The 15,708-nt window shown below is 46.1% G+C and overlaps 1 protein-coding gene across 6 annotated transcripts in view; it reads right to left on the reverse strand.

Moving 5' to 3' along the window:
- The window catches only part of FNDC7 (fibronectin type III domain containing 7), a 30,441-nt gene extending 14,835 nt beyond the window's left edge, over positions 1-15,606 (reverse strand). For all 6 annotated transcript variants that reach the window (XR_009449893.1, XM_059674667.1, XM_059674665.1 and 3 more), the window contains exons 1-5: positions 9,420-15,606; positions 8,895-8,913; positions 3,156-3,410; positions 2,095-2,355; positions 666-923 (exon numbers count right to left, since the gene is read on the reverse strand). Coding sequence is in view for 5 of the 6 variants with exons in the window: in XM_059674667.1 (XP_059530650.1) it covers positions 666-923; positions 2,095-2,355; positions 3,156-3,410; positions 8,895-8,913; positions 9,420-9,482 (856 nt within the window). In the remaining variant the exon portion in view is untranslated. The remainder of the gene's footprint in view (positions 1-665; positions 924-2,094; positions 2,356-3,155; positions 3,411-8,894; positions 8,914-9,419) is intronic.
- Positions 15,607-15,708: the final 102 nt, after the last annotated feature.

The raw sequence follows: 15,708 nt of genomic DNA on the forward strand, positions 1-15,708 counted from the left end.
CTTAAAAACGAACACCCCCAGGCCTGGGTCTGTGAAAGGCGATGCCAGGAAGAGGCCACCATCTGTGCTGCACGGTCCGAACTGAGCAGGACTCACCCTGAGTCTTAGGAACCGCGCGGCCTGACAGGTGGGAGAGGAACCAAGCAAGGGAAGATCTGGGCTCGGAGCCCGGCCTCCTCTTTTCAAAGACGCGCTTCTCCTAATGCCCAGTGTCTGGTTTCGCTGTCCACGTTACTCAACGGCATCGGCACATCCAACTCAAGGCTTTCCTTTGGACCAGGCTCTCCTGTTCACTCACCTGTGTCGGCATGGCGGTCACGTTAGCTCGCCAGCCCCATGGTGACCTCGCTCTTGGTTACCTATCGGTTTTTTGGGGTTATTTTTGGTTAATCCTCACCCAAGGATATTTTTCCATTGATTTTTAGAGAGAGTGGAAGACAGGGAGGGAGGGGAGAGAGAGAGAGAGAGAGAGAGAGAGAGAGAGAGAGAGACATTGATGTGAAAAAGACACATTGATTGGTTGCCTCCTGCACATGCCCCAACCTGGACCGGGATGGGGCCTGCAACCCAGGTACATGACCTTGACCGGAATCGAACCCGAGACCCTTTGGTCTGTGGGCTGACGCTCTAACTACTGAGCCAAACCAGCCAGGGCAGTTACGTACTGGTTTTCAGGGTCCCCGCGGAAGCCGACCTGCTGGACCCGGCATCGTTGCTGGCCGACACGGAGATCAGGTACTCGGTCCCGCAGCGGAGGGAGGAGATGGTGCAGCCGCTGGAGGCCGTGCTGCAGCTCAGCTGGGAGGAGTCGCTCCGAGCCAGCGCCGTGTAGTTGGAGGCTCCTTCCGTGGGGGCCCAGGAAACCGACGCGGCCAGAGCCCCGCTGTCAAAAGAGACTTGAATGTCGGCGGGAGCCCGGGGACCTGCATTTTGGAGAAACAGTTCAGATTTCGGCAGTAGCCGCAAGAACCTTAGTAAGATTTGGCCTAACACGTGCTCAGATAAGTGGGCGGGGGGCCAGAGAGTGGCAGGAGAGGCGTCTACACCAGGCTGGGGAGCAGGGAGAGCCATGTGCTAGGGGGGACTGGTTTCCCAAAGCCTTTCTCTTTGTTCATGTCCCCGTGCTTTAAGTTTTAGAGACTTTGGATTTAGCCTGACTTTGCTGGTGCTGCTGTAACCAAGTGGCTTAAACAGCCAGCCGGCGTGGCTCAGTGGTTGAGCATCGATCTATGAACCAGGAGGTCCCAGTTCGATTCCCCGTCAGGGCACATGCCCAGGCTTCAGGCTCGATCCCCAGTGTGGGGCGTGCAGGAGGCGGCTGATCAAAGATTCTTTCTCATCATTGATATTTCTATCTCTCTCCCCCTCCTTCCTATCGGAAATCAATAAAAATATATATATTTTTAAAAAGTGGCTTAAAGCCCTATCTGGTTTGGCTCAATGGATAGAACGTCGGCCTGCACACTGAAGGGTCCCAGGTTTGATTCCAGCCAAGGGCACATGCCTGGGTTGCAGGCTCGATCCCCAGTAGGGGGGTGCAAGAGGCAGCCAATCAATAATTCTCTCTCATCATTGATGTTTCTATCTCTCTCTCCCTTTCTAAAAAATAAATCAATAAAATATATATATTTTAAAAAAATAAATAAAAAGTGGCTTAAACAACAGAGATGTATTGTCTCGCAGTCCTGGCCACTAGAAGTCTGAAATGAAGGTGTTGGCAGGGGCTGCGAAAAAGGCTGCCTTCCAGGCCTTTCTCCTTGGCTTGTAGACAGTGGCCCTGGGGTTCATATGGCATTCTCCCTGCATGTGTATGTCTGGGTCCAAATTTCCCTCTTTTTATAAGGACATGAGTCATACTGGATTAGGGCCTACCCCATGACGTCATCTTAACTAGTTACATCTGCTCTGAAATGAGCATTTCTTCGTTCATGCAGTAAGCATCTAAAATGCCCGGGGGACAGGCAGGAAACTATAAATAAACATCATACATTCGAATAGCTGCTGCCAGCTGCTCTGTGCTCATCACTCAACACAGGCACAGCCCCTCTCCTTAACCACAAAGGAGCTTGAGGCGAGTGAGCGGGGAAGTCTTACTCGTTCTCTGGTTGCAGGTGGAGTCATCCCCAGGGGTCCCGTTGGCATTCCACGCATAGGCCTTGATGGTGTACAGCGTCCCGGCGTCTAAACTGGTGAATGTCAAGGTGGTGTTTGTGGTATTCTCCTTCCATATTCTACCCAAACCATTGGCTCGCATGATGGACACAGAGAACCCGGTGGCCATATATACGGCTTCCCACTGCACAAGGATAGAGTCTGAACTTGGAGAGCTCACTTCTAGAACCGGTGCGGCCAGCACTACAAAGGCAAAAACGCGTGTGTTTGCATTACAGAGGTTTGGTGGAGGAATAATTCTGATTTAGGAGGAAGTAGTCTGAGGTGGGTTAGCCATGTTAGGAAATAATGATTTGCTTTGCAAAAAGAGATTCAAGGCAGAGTTTCATGAAGAATTGCTATTAAAAAAAAGAATTGCCATTTAAATAAAAACACAAGAATTGCTATTTAAATGTGTGTTCATTACAAATAGTTCATCCCAGGAATGGGGAACAGAGAAATTCTAATATTAGGCATTACTTTAAGCTGGAGGATGGTGAGAAATTAAATAAGACATCCCTGTAATCATCACATAAGTCCGTGGGGTAAATAGTGGTTCATTCCATTTTACTACCCCGACCACCTGTCAGAAATACGCCTGGGCACAACTTTCTCAAATCTATTTAAGTTAATGCTGATGACAAACTCCACAGACGCTTTTATTCCGAGTAAGGCAAAGTGCAGGAGCCGCCCTTCCGGGCCCTTTGTTCTGCCCGGTCTTGATGGATAACGGGTTAAAAATAGAAATCCCTTTTTCAGAGATTTACAAGCAGGGATGCTTTTCAAGATGCCCAGGAATGCTTATTTCCCAAAGCATCTGGAGTTTAAATGCCACCTTCTCCACATATAACCACATTTCCAAAGGACGTCATTGGTGGCTTTGACTTCTGGGCCCTGAATCATAGGGACTCACGCAACACAGAACCGCATGGCGCCATTGCAGCGTCAGTGTAACGGGTCCAGGTCACCAGTGATGGCTCGGAGGAGGCTGGGCGTCCAGCTACCTGTCTTTGCCTGTGTGGGAGGTGACGCCTGGCTCCGCCCAGCGGCACTGATGGAGCTGACGGTGATTTGGTACAAGGTGGCAGCCTTCAGGCCCGACACAGTGCCCGGGGAATTGGCCACCGTGGTTTCAATGACGGTGTCCCCATCTTTGGCCGTGAGGAGGTAACTGGTGGCGCCTGGCACGGTAGCCCATTCCACGGTGATACTGTTGCTGATTTTTGAGTATGCCTGGTCAATAGTGGGTATTTCAGGAGCTGAAAGAGATTTTGAAGTTGACCATTAGCTAGGACACCTATAAGAACGACTTCCTTCATCATTTTACTTGGCAAACTACACCATTTTTGCGTCATCCTTCAGACACAGACTCCGCCCTGACTTTCCAGATTAAAAAGAAGAAGAAACAGTCGGGCCCACGTGGCTCAGTGGTTGAGCATCAACCTATGAACCAGGAGGTCACGGTTCAATTCCTGGTCAAGGGCACATGTCCTGGTTTCGGGCTCAATCCTCAGTGTGAGGCATGCAAGAGGCAATGGATCAATGATTATCTCTCATCATTAATATTTCTATCTCTCTCTCTCTCTTCCTCTCCCTGACTCTCTGAAAGCAATAAAAATATTTTTTAAAAAAAGAAGAAACAGAGAAAAAGAAAGGGAAATCTACTTTCCAAAAGAGAGCCAGAAAGCCCAAACCGTCCATTCAGGAATGAGATTTCAAAGAGGTTTTCCCCCACTTGCCTCTGGGATAATTTGCACCTTCTGTATTTTTAAGTGTGAAATAAGAGTAGGGAATGATGAAAGATCTTGAGAGGAGGGAGAGGGTCTTTGAGGGGCTTTATTCCAGAAGATTCTACTCTAAGAGTCTCATGCTCTACCGACTGAGCTAGCCGGGCGCCAGCGATAGAAGAAGATTCTACTCTAGTTTGGCATCCTGGTAATTTCCCAGCCTGCTTTGCCACTATCTCCACCCCCAGCCCCATGACTACTCTCCACTGAGGGCAGCGAGAGTCCACCTCCCTCCCCACCTTGCCGTGGCTGTCTCCATTCATGCATGTAATCTAATAGAGGAAGCAGGGAGAATTGAGTTTTGTTGTATAACCACGCCATCGTATTTCTTTCATATTATTAGAATGGGACCATTTTTCAGATTGTTTTATATAAAATAAAAATCAACTTTGTTCACCCTTTCTCTATCAAAATATCTGCCTCAGGCTGCTCTGGTCCCTCCTCCCCTAGGCCTGGCCAGGGAGCTATGACTGTTCATGCCACAAGCTCATACAAGGCATTCCTAGACTTTCAACACGGGGTGGGAGGCACAGCATGGTCATCAGATTTGCTACTTTTGCAAAAATCCCACAGGCACAAAAATGCCCCGGATGTTGACCCAAGTGGAAGGAAAGGTCAAATAAAAATAGCTGGTTTGAAACAGGCACCTGGCCTTTCCCGTGTAACGTGGAGCAAATATTTGCTGGGTAAAATCACAACATGCCAAACTCCACATGAAAAGGCAGACCGTAACTAGAGGGCACAGAGGAGGAAGAGTAGACACAGACCCAGTGGGTGGCTTGCCAGTGTCACCCCCTCCCCCGGCAGCCCCCACCTGCCAAGCCCCCGTGTGCATGGCACAGACACCCTCTCTTTCTGCACCAATAGCCCGGAGAGCTGGCCTTGGCAGCGTCTCAGAAACAGCCATGCTGCAAGGATGAACAAAGTCCGCACTGTGCGCGGGCCAGGCATTCCTTGAACGTCACCCAGGACTGTCCCCTCTGCCATCGGTAGAAAAAGATGATGGTTCTTTATGCCCAGGGGTGGGGGGGAGGGGGGAGAGGGGGAGTTGCCTGCCCATCCCAGCCATTTGCCAGCAGAAGCTGCCTCTGCAGGAAGCGCCATGTCCCCGTTCCTTCCCCCCACCCCCCACTCCCCACCCCCACCCCCCACTCCCCACCCCCACCCCACCCCTGCCTCTCCTGCAGCATAGAAAGTCCCAGCAGGGACTTCCTCTTTCTTTCTTTCTTTCTTTCTTTCTTTCTTTCTTTCTTTCTTTCTTTCTTTCTTTCTTTCTCTCTCTCTCTCTCTCTCTCTCTCTCTCTCTCTCTTTCTTTCTTTCTTTCTTTCTTTCATATATTTTTATTGATTTCAGAGAGGAAGGGAAAGGGAGAGAAAGATAGACACATCAATGATGAGAGAGAACCATGGATTGGCTGCCTCCTGGACGTTGTCTACTGGGGATCAAGTGCACAACCCAGGCATGTGCCCTTGGCTGGAATCAAACCTGGGACCCTTCAGTCCACCGGCTGATGCTCTATCCACCGAGCCAAACCAGCCAGGGGTTTTTAAATCTTTATTGTTGAAAGTATTACATAAGCCCCCTTTTTTCCCCATTGACCTCTTCTAGCCCACCTCCACGCCCTGCCCCAGGCCCTCACCATCCTAGAGTCTGTGCCCATGGGTTATGCATATATGCATACAAGGTCTTTGGTTGATCTCTTCCCACTCGCTCCCCCTCCCCCACCTGCGCTCTGAGATTTCGAAGAGGGTCTCACCCTTTCATCCCTCCCACACCCGCACCCCTTTCCTGCTCCCCGAGCTATTGGTCCTGTGTTATCTGCTATCTTTCCTCTGCATTTGTGGTGTCTCTCAGCTCCTTCTGTTTCCTTTGTCCCCATAGTTTATCTTGTACGTCAGCCCGTCTTGCTCACTGGGATGGAATAACTTCCTGGGAAAATGGCAACCAAGCTAGCCACTCAGACACAGGAGGCCTGAGAGTCATGGGGAGAGGGAGGAGAGGAATATAAACAACTAGCCTGTCGAGGGGCCTGAAGCCTCCACACAACTTGCTGGACTGAGCTGGGGGAGGCGCGCTGTGGGTTTCAGCCGCGGAGCTCAGGGCCGGGTGGCGGGAAACAGCAGAGGTTTGGATTTGGGAACTCTGGGCTGGAGCTTTTTACTTTCTTTTTCTTTAAATCCTCACGTGAGGATATTTCCTCCATTGGTTTTCAGAGAGAGAGAGTGGAAGGGAGGAAGGGGAGGGGGTGGGAGAGAGAAACGTTGATGTGAGAGAGACACACTGACTGCTTGCCTCCTGCGCGCATCCTGATCAGGGGTGGGGAGTGAACCACAGCCCAGGTCCATGCCCTTGACAGGGACTTGAATGTGAGACCCTTCGGTGCTCGGGCCGACGCTCTAACCACTGGGAACGCCGTCCAGGGCTGAGCCGTTTACTTTTGCTTGTGAACATGTATGAGTCATTTCACCTCTTCTAGTCTCCGTATTCTCTCTGGTGAATGTGGAATGTTAATAATACCTACATATTTAAATACCTACATCTCATGACTGCTATAAAGATGGAGGGAAAGGGTGTATGTAAGGGGACTTTGCAAGGTAGGAAGGGCTTGTGTGTGTGTGTGTGTGTGTGTGTGTGTGTGTGTGTGTGTGTGTAATAGGGTGAGCGAGTTCTGGTTTGGAAAAGCCAGTCGGCATGGCAGTGCCGGGGAGGGGTGTCAGGGAAAGCGAGATTCTGGGGAGTCTGGGGCCGGCACAGGCTCTTGGAGAGACAGGTTGCCTGCTGTGCCCATTTTCCACTTGGTGGTAGGGCAGGATCAGAACAGGCACAGCAACAAAAGATCAACACCTCTGTCCTGCCCCCTAAGGAGAAGAGCAGCCTGCGTGGGGGGCAGGTTCCACACATCAGCAGCCCTTTCCTCTGTCCCGGTTCTCTGTTGGGCCCACTGGCGCGTTGATGGGAGAGAAAGCGTTTGTCAGCCATTCCCCTGAGTCAGAAGCGAGACCCCGGATGCACAGCATCTGCATTCTCCCAGCTCAGGGTCTACATGAGCCGGCCTGGCCCCCGCGCCCAGACACAGATCACAAACAGCTGCCGCCAGAGCCCGAGGAGCATCCAAACACACACCCGAGTGGAAACCCCCTGCACAGTCGCGAACACACGCCCATCTGTGAAACAGCCAGGGCGAGTCAATGGACGCCAGCCACCATCGGATCTCAGCCGCCCCCCTAATAGTGAGGGACTCAAAGAGTGCCTCCTTCCGGGGCTCCGTGAGTGTGTCCTGGGGCCTCCAAGAGACAGCAGCGCTACATTTTGTCCACTCAAAGCAATTATAACACAATCACTCTGTATGTGGCTACTCAGTCCTTCTCATAACTTTCTGATCGATTCAAGAATGAGTGAATAAGAATCAAGCATAAAATGATTTTTAAAAACCTATGGTAGATGCATGCGTTTTATGGCTCAGCCATATGTCTAATATCAAATTTGAAACTGCCTTATTTATATTTCCTTTACTGGGGTATAGATAAAATAATAAAATTGTTCTTGCCCGGCTGGTGTGGCTCAGTGGTTGAGTGTTGACCCATGAACCAGGGGGTCATCGGATCAATTCCTGATCATGGCATATGCCTGGGTTGTAGTCTGGCAGCTGATCGATGGTTCTCTCTCATCTGTGTTTTTATCTCTCTATCTCTCTCCTTTCCTTGTTCTCTAAAAATCAATAAAAATGTATTTTTTTAAAAAATAAGATAAAATTATTCTTATGTTGAATTGGTGTGAGAATTTACTGGTGATATCATCGATGTTATAAGATCCCTCCAGATCATCTAAATCCCACTGAATATACATTTCCATTCTGGGGACTTAGGTTTCTAGAATGTATGAGCTAGGAGAGGCCTTAGGGAAATTATCTGTGCCTTCAGTCATTTATTTTTTTAAAAAAAGTAATAAAATAGTGGGGTTTTCTTTAAAAGCCTTTTTCCAGCTCCAAGGTACCATTGTCTATATTTTAAGGATGCAATATTAGAAGTGTAAAATATTTTTTATTAAAGTGGGGAGAAAAAGTGGAGAATCTTAAGATTTTAATTAAAAAACATTTCTAGGTTTCTGCTCTAATTCCTCAGAAGACAAATAAGACTCCTCACTATGACTGAAATTTTGTTTCTTGGACTGAAATGATGGTTTTGTAATATTTCACTGATGGCTACCTCTGTTTGAGAAAAACCCAAACTACATGACTCTATAACAGCGGTTCTCAACCTGTGGGCCGTGATCCCTTTGGGGGTCGAACGACCCTTTCACAGGGGTCGCCTAAGACCATCGGAAAACACATATATAATTACATGTTGTTTTTGTGATTAATCACTATGCTTTAATTATGTTCAATTTGTAACAATGAAATTGGGGGTCACCACAACATGAGGAACTGTATTAAAGGGCCGCGGCATTAGGAAGGTTGAGAACCACTGCTCTATAACACTTAGTACTCAATAAGAACATCTTAAGAGGACTTATCTTTGTTCTTTTTGTATTTTTTTTTTGAGGACTTATCTTTTTTTAAAATATATTTTTATTGATTTCAGAGAGGAAAGGAGAGGGAGAGAGAAATAGAAACATCATTGATGAGAGGTAATCATTGATTAGCTGCTTCCTGCACGCCCCCTACTGGGGATCGAGCCCACAACCTGGGCATGTGCCCTTGACAGGAATCGAACCCAGGACCCTTCAGTCTGAAGGCCAATGCTCCATCCACTGAGCCAAACTAGCTAGGGGGAGGACTTACTTTTTAAGTTTGATCCGTATATTTGTCTTACCAGCTCCACTCACAGTGTGAATGTTCAGAAAACGTTGAATACTTTTTTCTGGGAGAGCCTTTACAGTTCAGGGTAGCCAAGAATGCACAATGAAAATTCAAATCAAACATGGGGAGGGGGAGCTTGCATTTTAGAAAACTGTACCTGTTTTTGCTGAAGCAACCTGAAAAGGAAAGTTTGGAAAATTAGAACCATAAAGAAAAACGCCATTTGGGGAAATGTAAAAACATCAATCAAAGGGGTAATAAATTCATCACATTTTACACATGACGTGAGCAATCTTTCGCTCCAGACGGAGTGTTCATTTGCACAAGTCATTTCCGCACACTCAAATCCACCACAAAGCAATCCTAAATAGCGCTTAGAGGCTGGAGATGGGTCACATTACTATTTCATTTTTCTCCCTGAATCTGCCTATTGAACTAAGTCAGTCGCTACTGACAGATTTTTCAGAAATCTTTGTTCTTAAAATACAATGATAATTTTGTTTTCTTTCCCTAGTACATGGCATCACATTTCAAATACACAAACATACACAATCTTAGTATGGTTCAAGGGTATTTCGATTTCTTCCTCCTCACCCCCCGGGCCCTAAAAGAGACAGGTAATGAATGTCTTCCCCCCGCCTCCCCCAAAATCGTGGCAAGAAGGTCAGAATGATCAACTCACCATTTTAAGGCAGAGAAGACTGAATCCAATCAAAGCCAAACCTTTCTTGGGCCCGCCATCCATGGTGTTGGACACGGCACTCACAGGGCACACGACGGAGAGATGGGGTCCTCTTTGGTCCCCAGGAGGCACCGTAGGTCCCTGGGATGTGGGGCCCTGATGCTGGGAACAGAACCTGGCCAGTAGCTCCTCCCCTTCAGCGTGGAGCTGACCTGTAACTGGGGGCCTGGAGACCGGCAGGGACAGGTACTGCAAAGCCTGAAAAAAAGAGAGAGAGCTGAAGAAAGCCAGGCCAAGCCAGCCGAAAAGCCGCTGTGACCTGGGTTTGAAGGGAACACGGAGAATGCTCTCCTTTTCTTTTTATAAAACATTTGTTTCTACATAAAAATGTTACAAAGCTGCGCAAGGAAATTGTTGAGATAGCGGGATGATCCTTTGCAATGTGGGGCTCCTGGCTGGTTTTATTTATCCCTTTTCACCTGGGTTATTGTTCTTGTCTCTGTAGGAAGTGATCAGCCTGCTGTCCAGGGCAATTTGCTGCCAAACTTCACTATGGAAGACGACAGGGCAGGGGGCCGGGCCGGGGCACAGGGAGGTATTGCTGAGGGGTACGAACTTACAAGGGGCAGATGACTAAGTCCTGAGATCCAACGCAGTGAGTTCATCCATGATTCTGCTTTACACACCTCAAAGGGAAGAGGCCAGACCTTAACCAGTCTCCGCACAGAAATGGAAATGCGGTGACGTGGAGGTGTTTAGCTAATGCTACTGTAGTCATCACATTGTAATATGTAAATGTGTCAAACCAACACGGTGTGCACCTCAGACTTACGCCGTGTTGCATGTCACTTATATCTCAAAAAATAAAGATGAAAAGGCATGTCCCTGAGCTGGGAAAGACGGCGGGAGGTCCTGAATGAGCGGAGCAAGTTTATCCATCCCCAGTTCCACCCTGCAGTTCCAATACCGTTTATTCCCAGAGCCATCTTCCGTACGTAGTTCAGGCTCTTTTTTAAAAAACATATTTTTATTGATTTTTGTTTTGAAAGAGAGAGGAAGAGAGAAGGGGAAAGAGGAACATCGATGTGAGAACGGAACATTGATGGGCTGCCTCCTGCGTGTCCCCTGCAGGGGACTGAGTCCGTAACCCGGGCTTGTACCACTGAACCAAACTGCTAACCTTTCAGTGAACAGGATGACACCCAACCCACTGAGCCACACCGGACAGGGCCCTAGTTCGGTCTTAATAATAATTAACATTTAATCCAAGCACTATAATATTTAATTCTAACAATAGACAAGTACATACATGACTAATAAGCATTATTAACTGACTTATATGAAATCACGTAAGTTACTAAATGGTGGAGCTGGGGTTAAGCGCATCAGTCTGATCTCTGCTTCTAACCAAGATGGGGTAAAGAGGGCTGGACTGACCTTTCCAGGCGTGAAGACTTCTAAAGCTACAGTAATTAAGGCAAGATTAAAGACAAGAATTGGTATCAAGATAAGATAAATAAATCAATGGAGCAGAGTAAAGTCCAAAAATAGACCCACGCATAGAAGGACAATTGATTTTCAGCAAAGGTGCAAAGATAATCTGTGGATAAAGGATAGTTTCTTTCTGATATAAAATAGTGGAGGCCACTCTTTTCCAAGGAGTCCTCAAAGACCCAGGCTCCTTTCCAATTTCCTAGTCTGCCTTTTTTAAAAAAAATTTATTGTTTTATTTCAGAGAGGAAGGAAGAGGGAGAGATAGAAACATTAAAGATGAATCATTGATTGGCTGGCTGCCTCCTGCATACCCCCTACTAGGGATCAAGCCTGCAACAAGGCATGTGCGCTTGACTGGGAATTGAACCATGACCCCTAGGTCATAGGTCAATGCTCAACCACTGAGCCACGATGGCGAGGCATCTGCCCTTTCTTATTTGTCCAAGATAAACCTCCAGCTATCATAGCAGAGAGAAGGCAGCAAGTTGAGGGACTTTTTACCTGATAGTCTCAGTATGTGAAGTGAGAATGAGCTAAGAAACTAGCAAAGATTTAAAGCAGCCACTGTAGGGGGAATAGAGTTGTTTAGCGATGTAGAAGGAACATGGGGGGGTAAGGCTGACTGTACAGGAAGGCTGGACACTAGGAGATAGATGGTGGCCCTAATTCACACTCCGCTCTCCCAACACACCCAGACGGGACCTCTGCCCTTGGACAGACCATCCCAGCAAGGACAAGCAATTGTATCTAAAATGTGTTTTTCCACTTCTTTTCCAAGTCCAGCCAAGTAGATGACATTTCCTTACCGGTGCTGAGCACAGATAGGTAAGAGCGAAGTGTCAAGAAAATGTCAGGAAGACCTTCCCTGATCAGGAATCCCTGATGACTACAGTAAAAGAATCCAGTTAGACTTGTGGATTCCAAAGAGAAACACAGACCATCATAAAAAGAAAAAACAAAATGAAGAGGGAATGGGCATCCTCAAACGTCAACTATCCAAGTCTTGCCCATTCTTTTGAGGACTGGACAATTTGTACTTAGTTGTCAGGCAAAATTCTAGGAGCCAGTCTGATTCACTTACATCATTCTCAACCTGTCTGGTTGAGCCCTTTATACTAAACTACAGAAGGGTTATCAACCAGCCTATGGAGGGGCACCCTTGTGACTGGTATCTTAATCCACTGTAACAGCCAGGGGCCAGTCAGGAGACAGAAAACAGTAATTGGAACAGGGAAACTTTGATGTAAAGAATTACTAATCAGTAACAGGGGATTAATTACTAAGGGTAAAGAGAATGCCTAAGTGTTGGGGTCCTGCCCCAGCAGGTCCAGGAGTTCCCAAAGGTGTGGACGGAGTTGGTGAAGAAGGAATGACATGGAAATAGCGTTCAGTTGATCAGCATAGCCAGGTTCTCTTTTTATTGTCCTGTTACATCTGTATTTATACTATTTGATCCTATAAGCATGCCTCTATAATTACATCATGGTATGCTTTGGGTAACCTTCTACAGTTCCTTGTTTCATTTCCATAGTTTCTTATCTGACTTTTGCCAAAAATCCTGTCTCTATCTAGTTCTGTTGATTTTAATCTTGTCTAGGTTAATCTCTGTGTTCCATTATAAGGGCTATTCCAAGGTCACTCTTCTACTGCTCTACTGATAAGCTACAAGGAAGTGACTGAAGGAGATTATCCTACCCAGTAAAGGTCATGTCCTCCCAGCCCCCTGCTTGCCTTCCCTGGGACTGCCCTGTGTCGGTGGGTCTCCAGGGGTATAGGCTTTGGTGCTTTCCCTGGTGGGCAGACCCCTGGAGATGTGGGCTCAACAAGTCCCAAACTTATTGCCAACAGTCTTAGTTCAAGTTCTTCATAAGTAGTACATGGTATTTCTGTAAAACTAGGAGGTTTTACTTATTTATTCTCTTCCTTAGTCCTGTTAATCCCTAACTCCAGGAAAAAATCCCCACCTGGGGAAACAACCTTTCTAAGGGAGGTGGTTCTGGTTATAACACATAGCGTTAAAAAAGGGGGAGCAAACATATTAAGAACAGTATGCTGTATACGCCAGGTCCCTTGAAACATATGCTGTGCAGATGTTTCTTCCCTGCAGCGACTGTGTCCAGCAGCAAGGATGGACCGGCCTCCGGCGCCTTAGAATACAGGAATAGTGGCTACAGGAGCAGCCACCACCTCTAGGCTGAGGACCCGAGGAACAACAACTTTGGAAGAGATTCCCTTGCGAGACTCCCATGCAGACTGGTGGAGGGTGTGGCGGTGACCCACTCTTTGCTGAGGTGCTGGAGTGTGGGGCTAGAGAGGAAGGGGTGTCAACAAAACTCCTCAGGAGGCCACCCACAGTTCCCCATTGAACTTACTAGGAAGCACCAGAAAGCCTTGCTGGGAAACAGCCTCCCGTGAGGCGCCACTGGACAGGCCAAGGTCCTACGCCACTTCAGAATTATTAAGTCTCACCTGAACCGGGCAGCGGTTTGCTTCTGCATCCTCTACAGTACATCCTGGTACTGTGCCAGCAGGCTAGAGAAATAGTAAGGGCTCGGCTCCAGCAGCACAATGTAGAGTAATGAAGGTGGACTTGGGAGCTGAGGCCAGCGGTTTACCTTGAACAGGTAGAACTCATGTTTGCAATAGGCTAAGACACCTGGCCCCACACCCCCACCAACCTGAACACTTCGCCGGTGCATTGCATTACGGATCATGATTATGTCACAGATATGTAATCTCGACTATCAACGTTGAGGAACAGAACAATGGGTTTGAAGTCAGCTATGATGCTGGTACTTTTTACAGTTGATTGTATTCATGCTGTCAAGTTCCCACAGTAACAAATGTTGACAGCCAGTGATCCTAAAATGAAAAACACCTCTTCAGAAGTCGAAGAGCTGGTGGCTCTTAGAATGGAATGCAGGGATTTCAGAGGCCAAAACTGCTGGGGAGAAATGTTTCCTTCCCCATAAAATCAGCTCCACTGAAAAGTCCTGTAATTGGGTCATTCAAGGAGGAATTCAGAAGTTATGACCGAATCAGATTAGGACCTAAACCAAGTTTAAGCTCATCAATTGACCAATGTAACCAGGGAACTGGTCAGAGTATAATCAAGATCACACATTGGAATCAGTTAAAAAAAACTTACAAACTGGGCCTCATCTCAATGTTCAAACTACTTATATTCACAAAGGAAACTCTTTTGCAGAAGGGAAATAAGTGAATACTATTACTTTTTTGTTCTAATTTCATTTTTTAACTCCCCCCCCCCCCCCCCCCCCCGCCAAAACCCAAACTTTTATTGTCTTGCAATTCTCCCAGTAACTTGCTATTCATTCCTAACTAATGGACACCTAATTACAGATTGGTAAAAATCAGTAAGTAAATAGCATAAAAGCCCAAGTTTAGTCCTGAAATTCTGTGCAAATTTGAGCCCTTTTATTTTACATAGTTTTGATTTGCTGCTTCATCTCATGCATTCATTGGTTGCTGCTTGTATGTCCCTGACCAGGGATCAAACCCCAACCGTGGCCTATCAGGACAACACCCTAACCAACTGAGCTATCCAGCCAGGACGAGCCCTTTTATTTTTCTAGACATGATCTGTACCTTTCATTAGATTCCTAAAAAGGGACCCATAACTCAAAGGTTAAGAATTAAGTAACTAAATTTAACTAAGATTAGTTGATCATTTATATGGACATTTTCTATTAAAATCTCAAGATTGATACTAAACTAGCCCATGCATATTATTTCATTATAAACTGAACATTAGAAAACAGATGAAAAGTATGATAAATGTAAGTGTGAAACCATTTCAGTAAGTTGAGAAAACTGGAGGCTGCTAGTTATATTAAACTCTATCAAAAACTTTCCAAGTTTTCTTGTGTTGGAAGAATTAATCCTGAATATATTAGACATTAACTAGTATTATGGCACGTTCTATCAAAATGTTCCTCAAAAGCAAACTTAACTTTAAATGTAACAGGAAAACAAATGCAGCTTGATAGAAATTTTCACCTTCATTTGAAGTAAATCCTTTTCACATTTTACTTAAAATACACCGAGTTAACATTTCAGGTAGAACTATATTCCAAGGAGTAGCACCTTTAATTTGGGTACACCCAAAATATTTTCCATGTGATTTATCTACTGCTTTTCATTACTCAAGAGTAGTCTTCTAATTTCTGTGTCATGTCAACTCGATCTCAATTTAAGATGACAATCTTCTCTTCAAAAAAAAAAAAGGCATAGCATTTTCATAGAGAAATTTTTTCATTTAATGAGATTTTCTGGAGTTAGGTAGGTACAAATGTTAAGCCCACATATAAAGGGCTGGCTCTTCAAATATACTTGTTTGCTCCATTTAACAATTTTGCCAGGTGACTTCTGAGTGCCCATCAGTTGGCCAATAAAAGGTGAGATCAAATAAATGTTAATATGATATGATTTCAGGAACACTCATGTTAGTCCTGGCACTGACTGAACAAATCACTTTGAGCTTGTTTCTCTGCTCTAAAAAAAAAATTAAGTCCAATTATGTAATCCAAGTACAAAGTACCTCGATAAGCACCTTTGATATGAAACTGAGTAATCACCCAATCCAAAGAACAATCCAGTAATACAACACCCTTGAACAAAGGGAGCTGCCATTAAGAACTCCAGTAAGGATTACAGAGTATTGACCTATGTCCAATTCTAGTCTACACGCTTCAAATTCACTGAACTATACCTCTCCACAGTGTGACTCTACCAACATTTCACCCATTTCCACAAAAATACTTTTTAAAAGACA

Source organism: Myotis daubentonii, chromosome 18, assembly GCF_963259705.1.
Source record: "Myotis daubentonii chromosome 18, mMyoDau2.1, whole genome shotgun sequence".
In the NCBI taxonomy this organism is placed as follows: Eukaryota; Metazoa; Chordata; class Mammalia; order Chiroptera; family Vespertilionidae; genus Myotis; species Myotis daubentonii.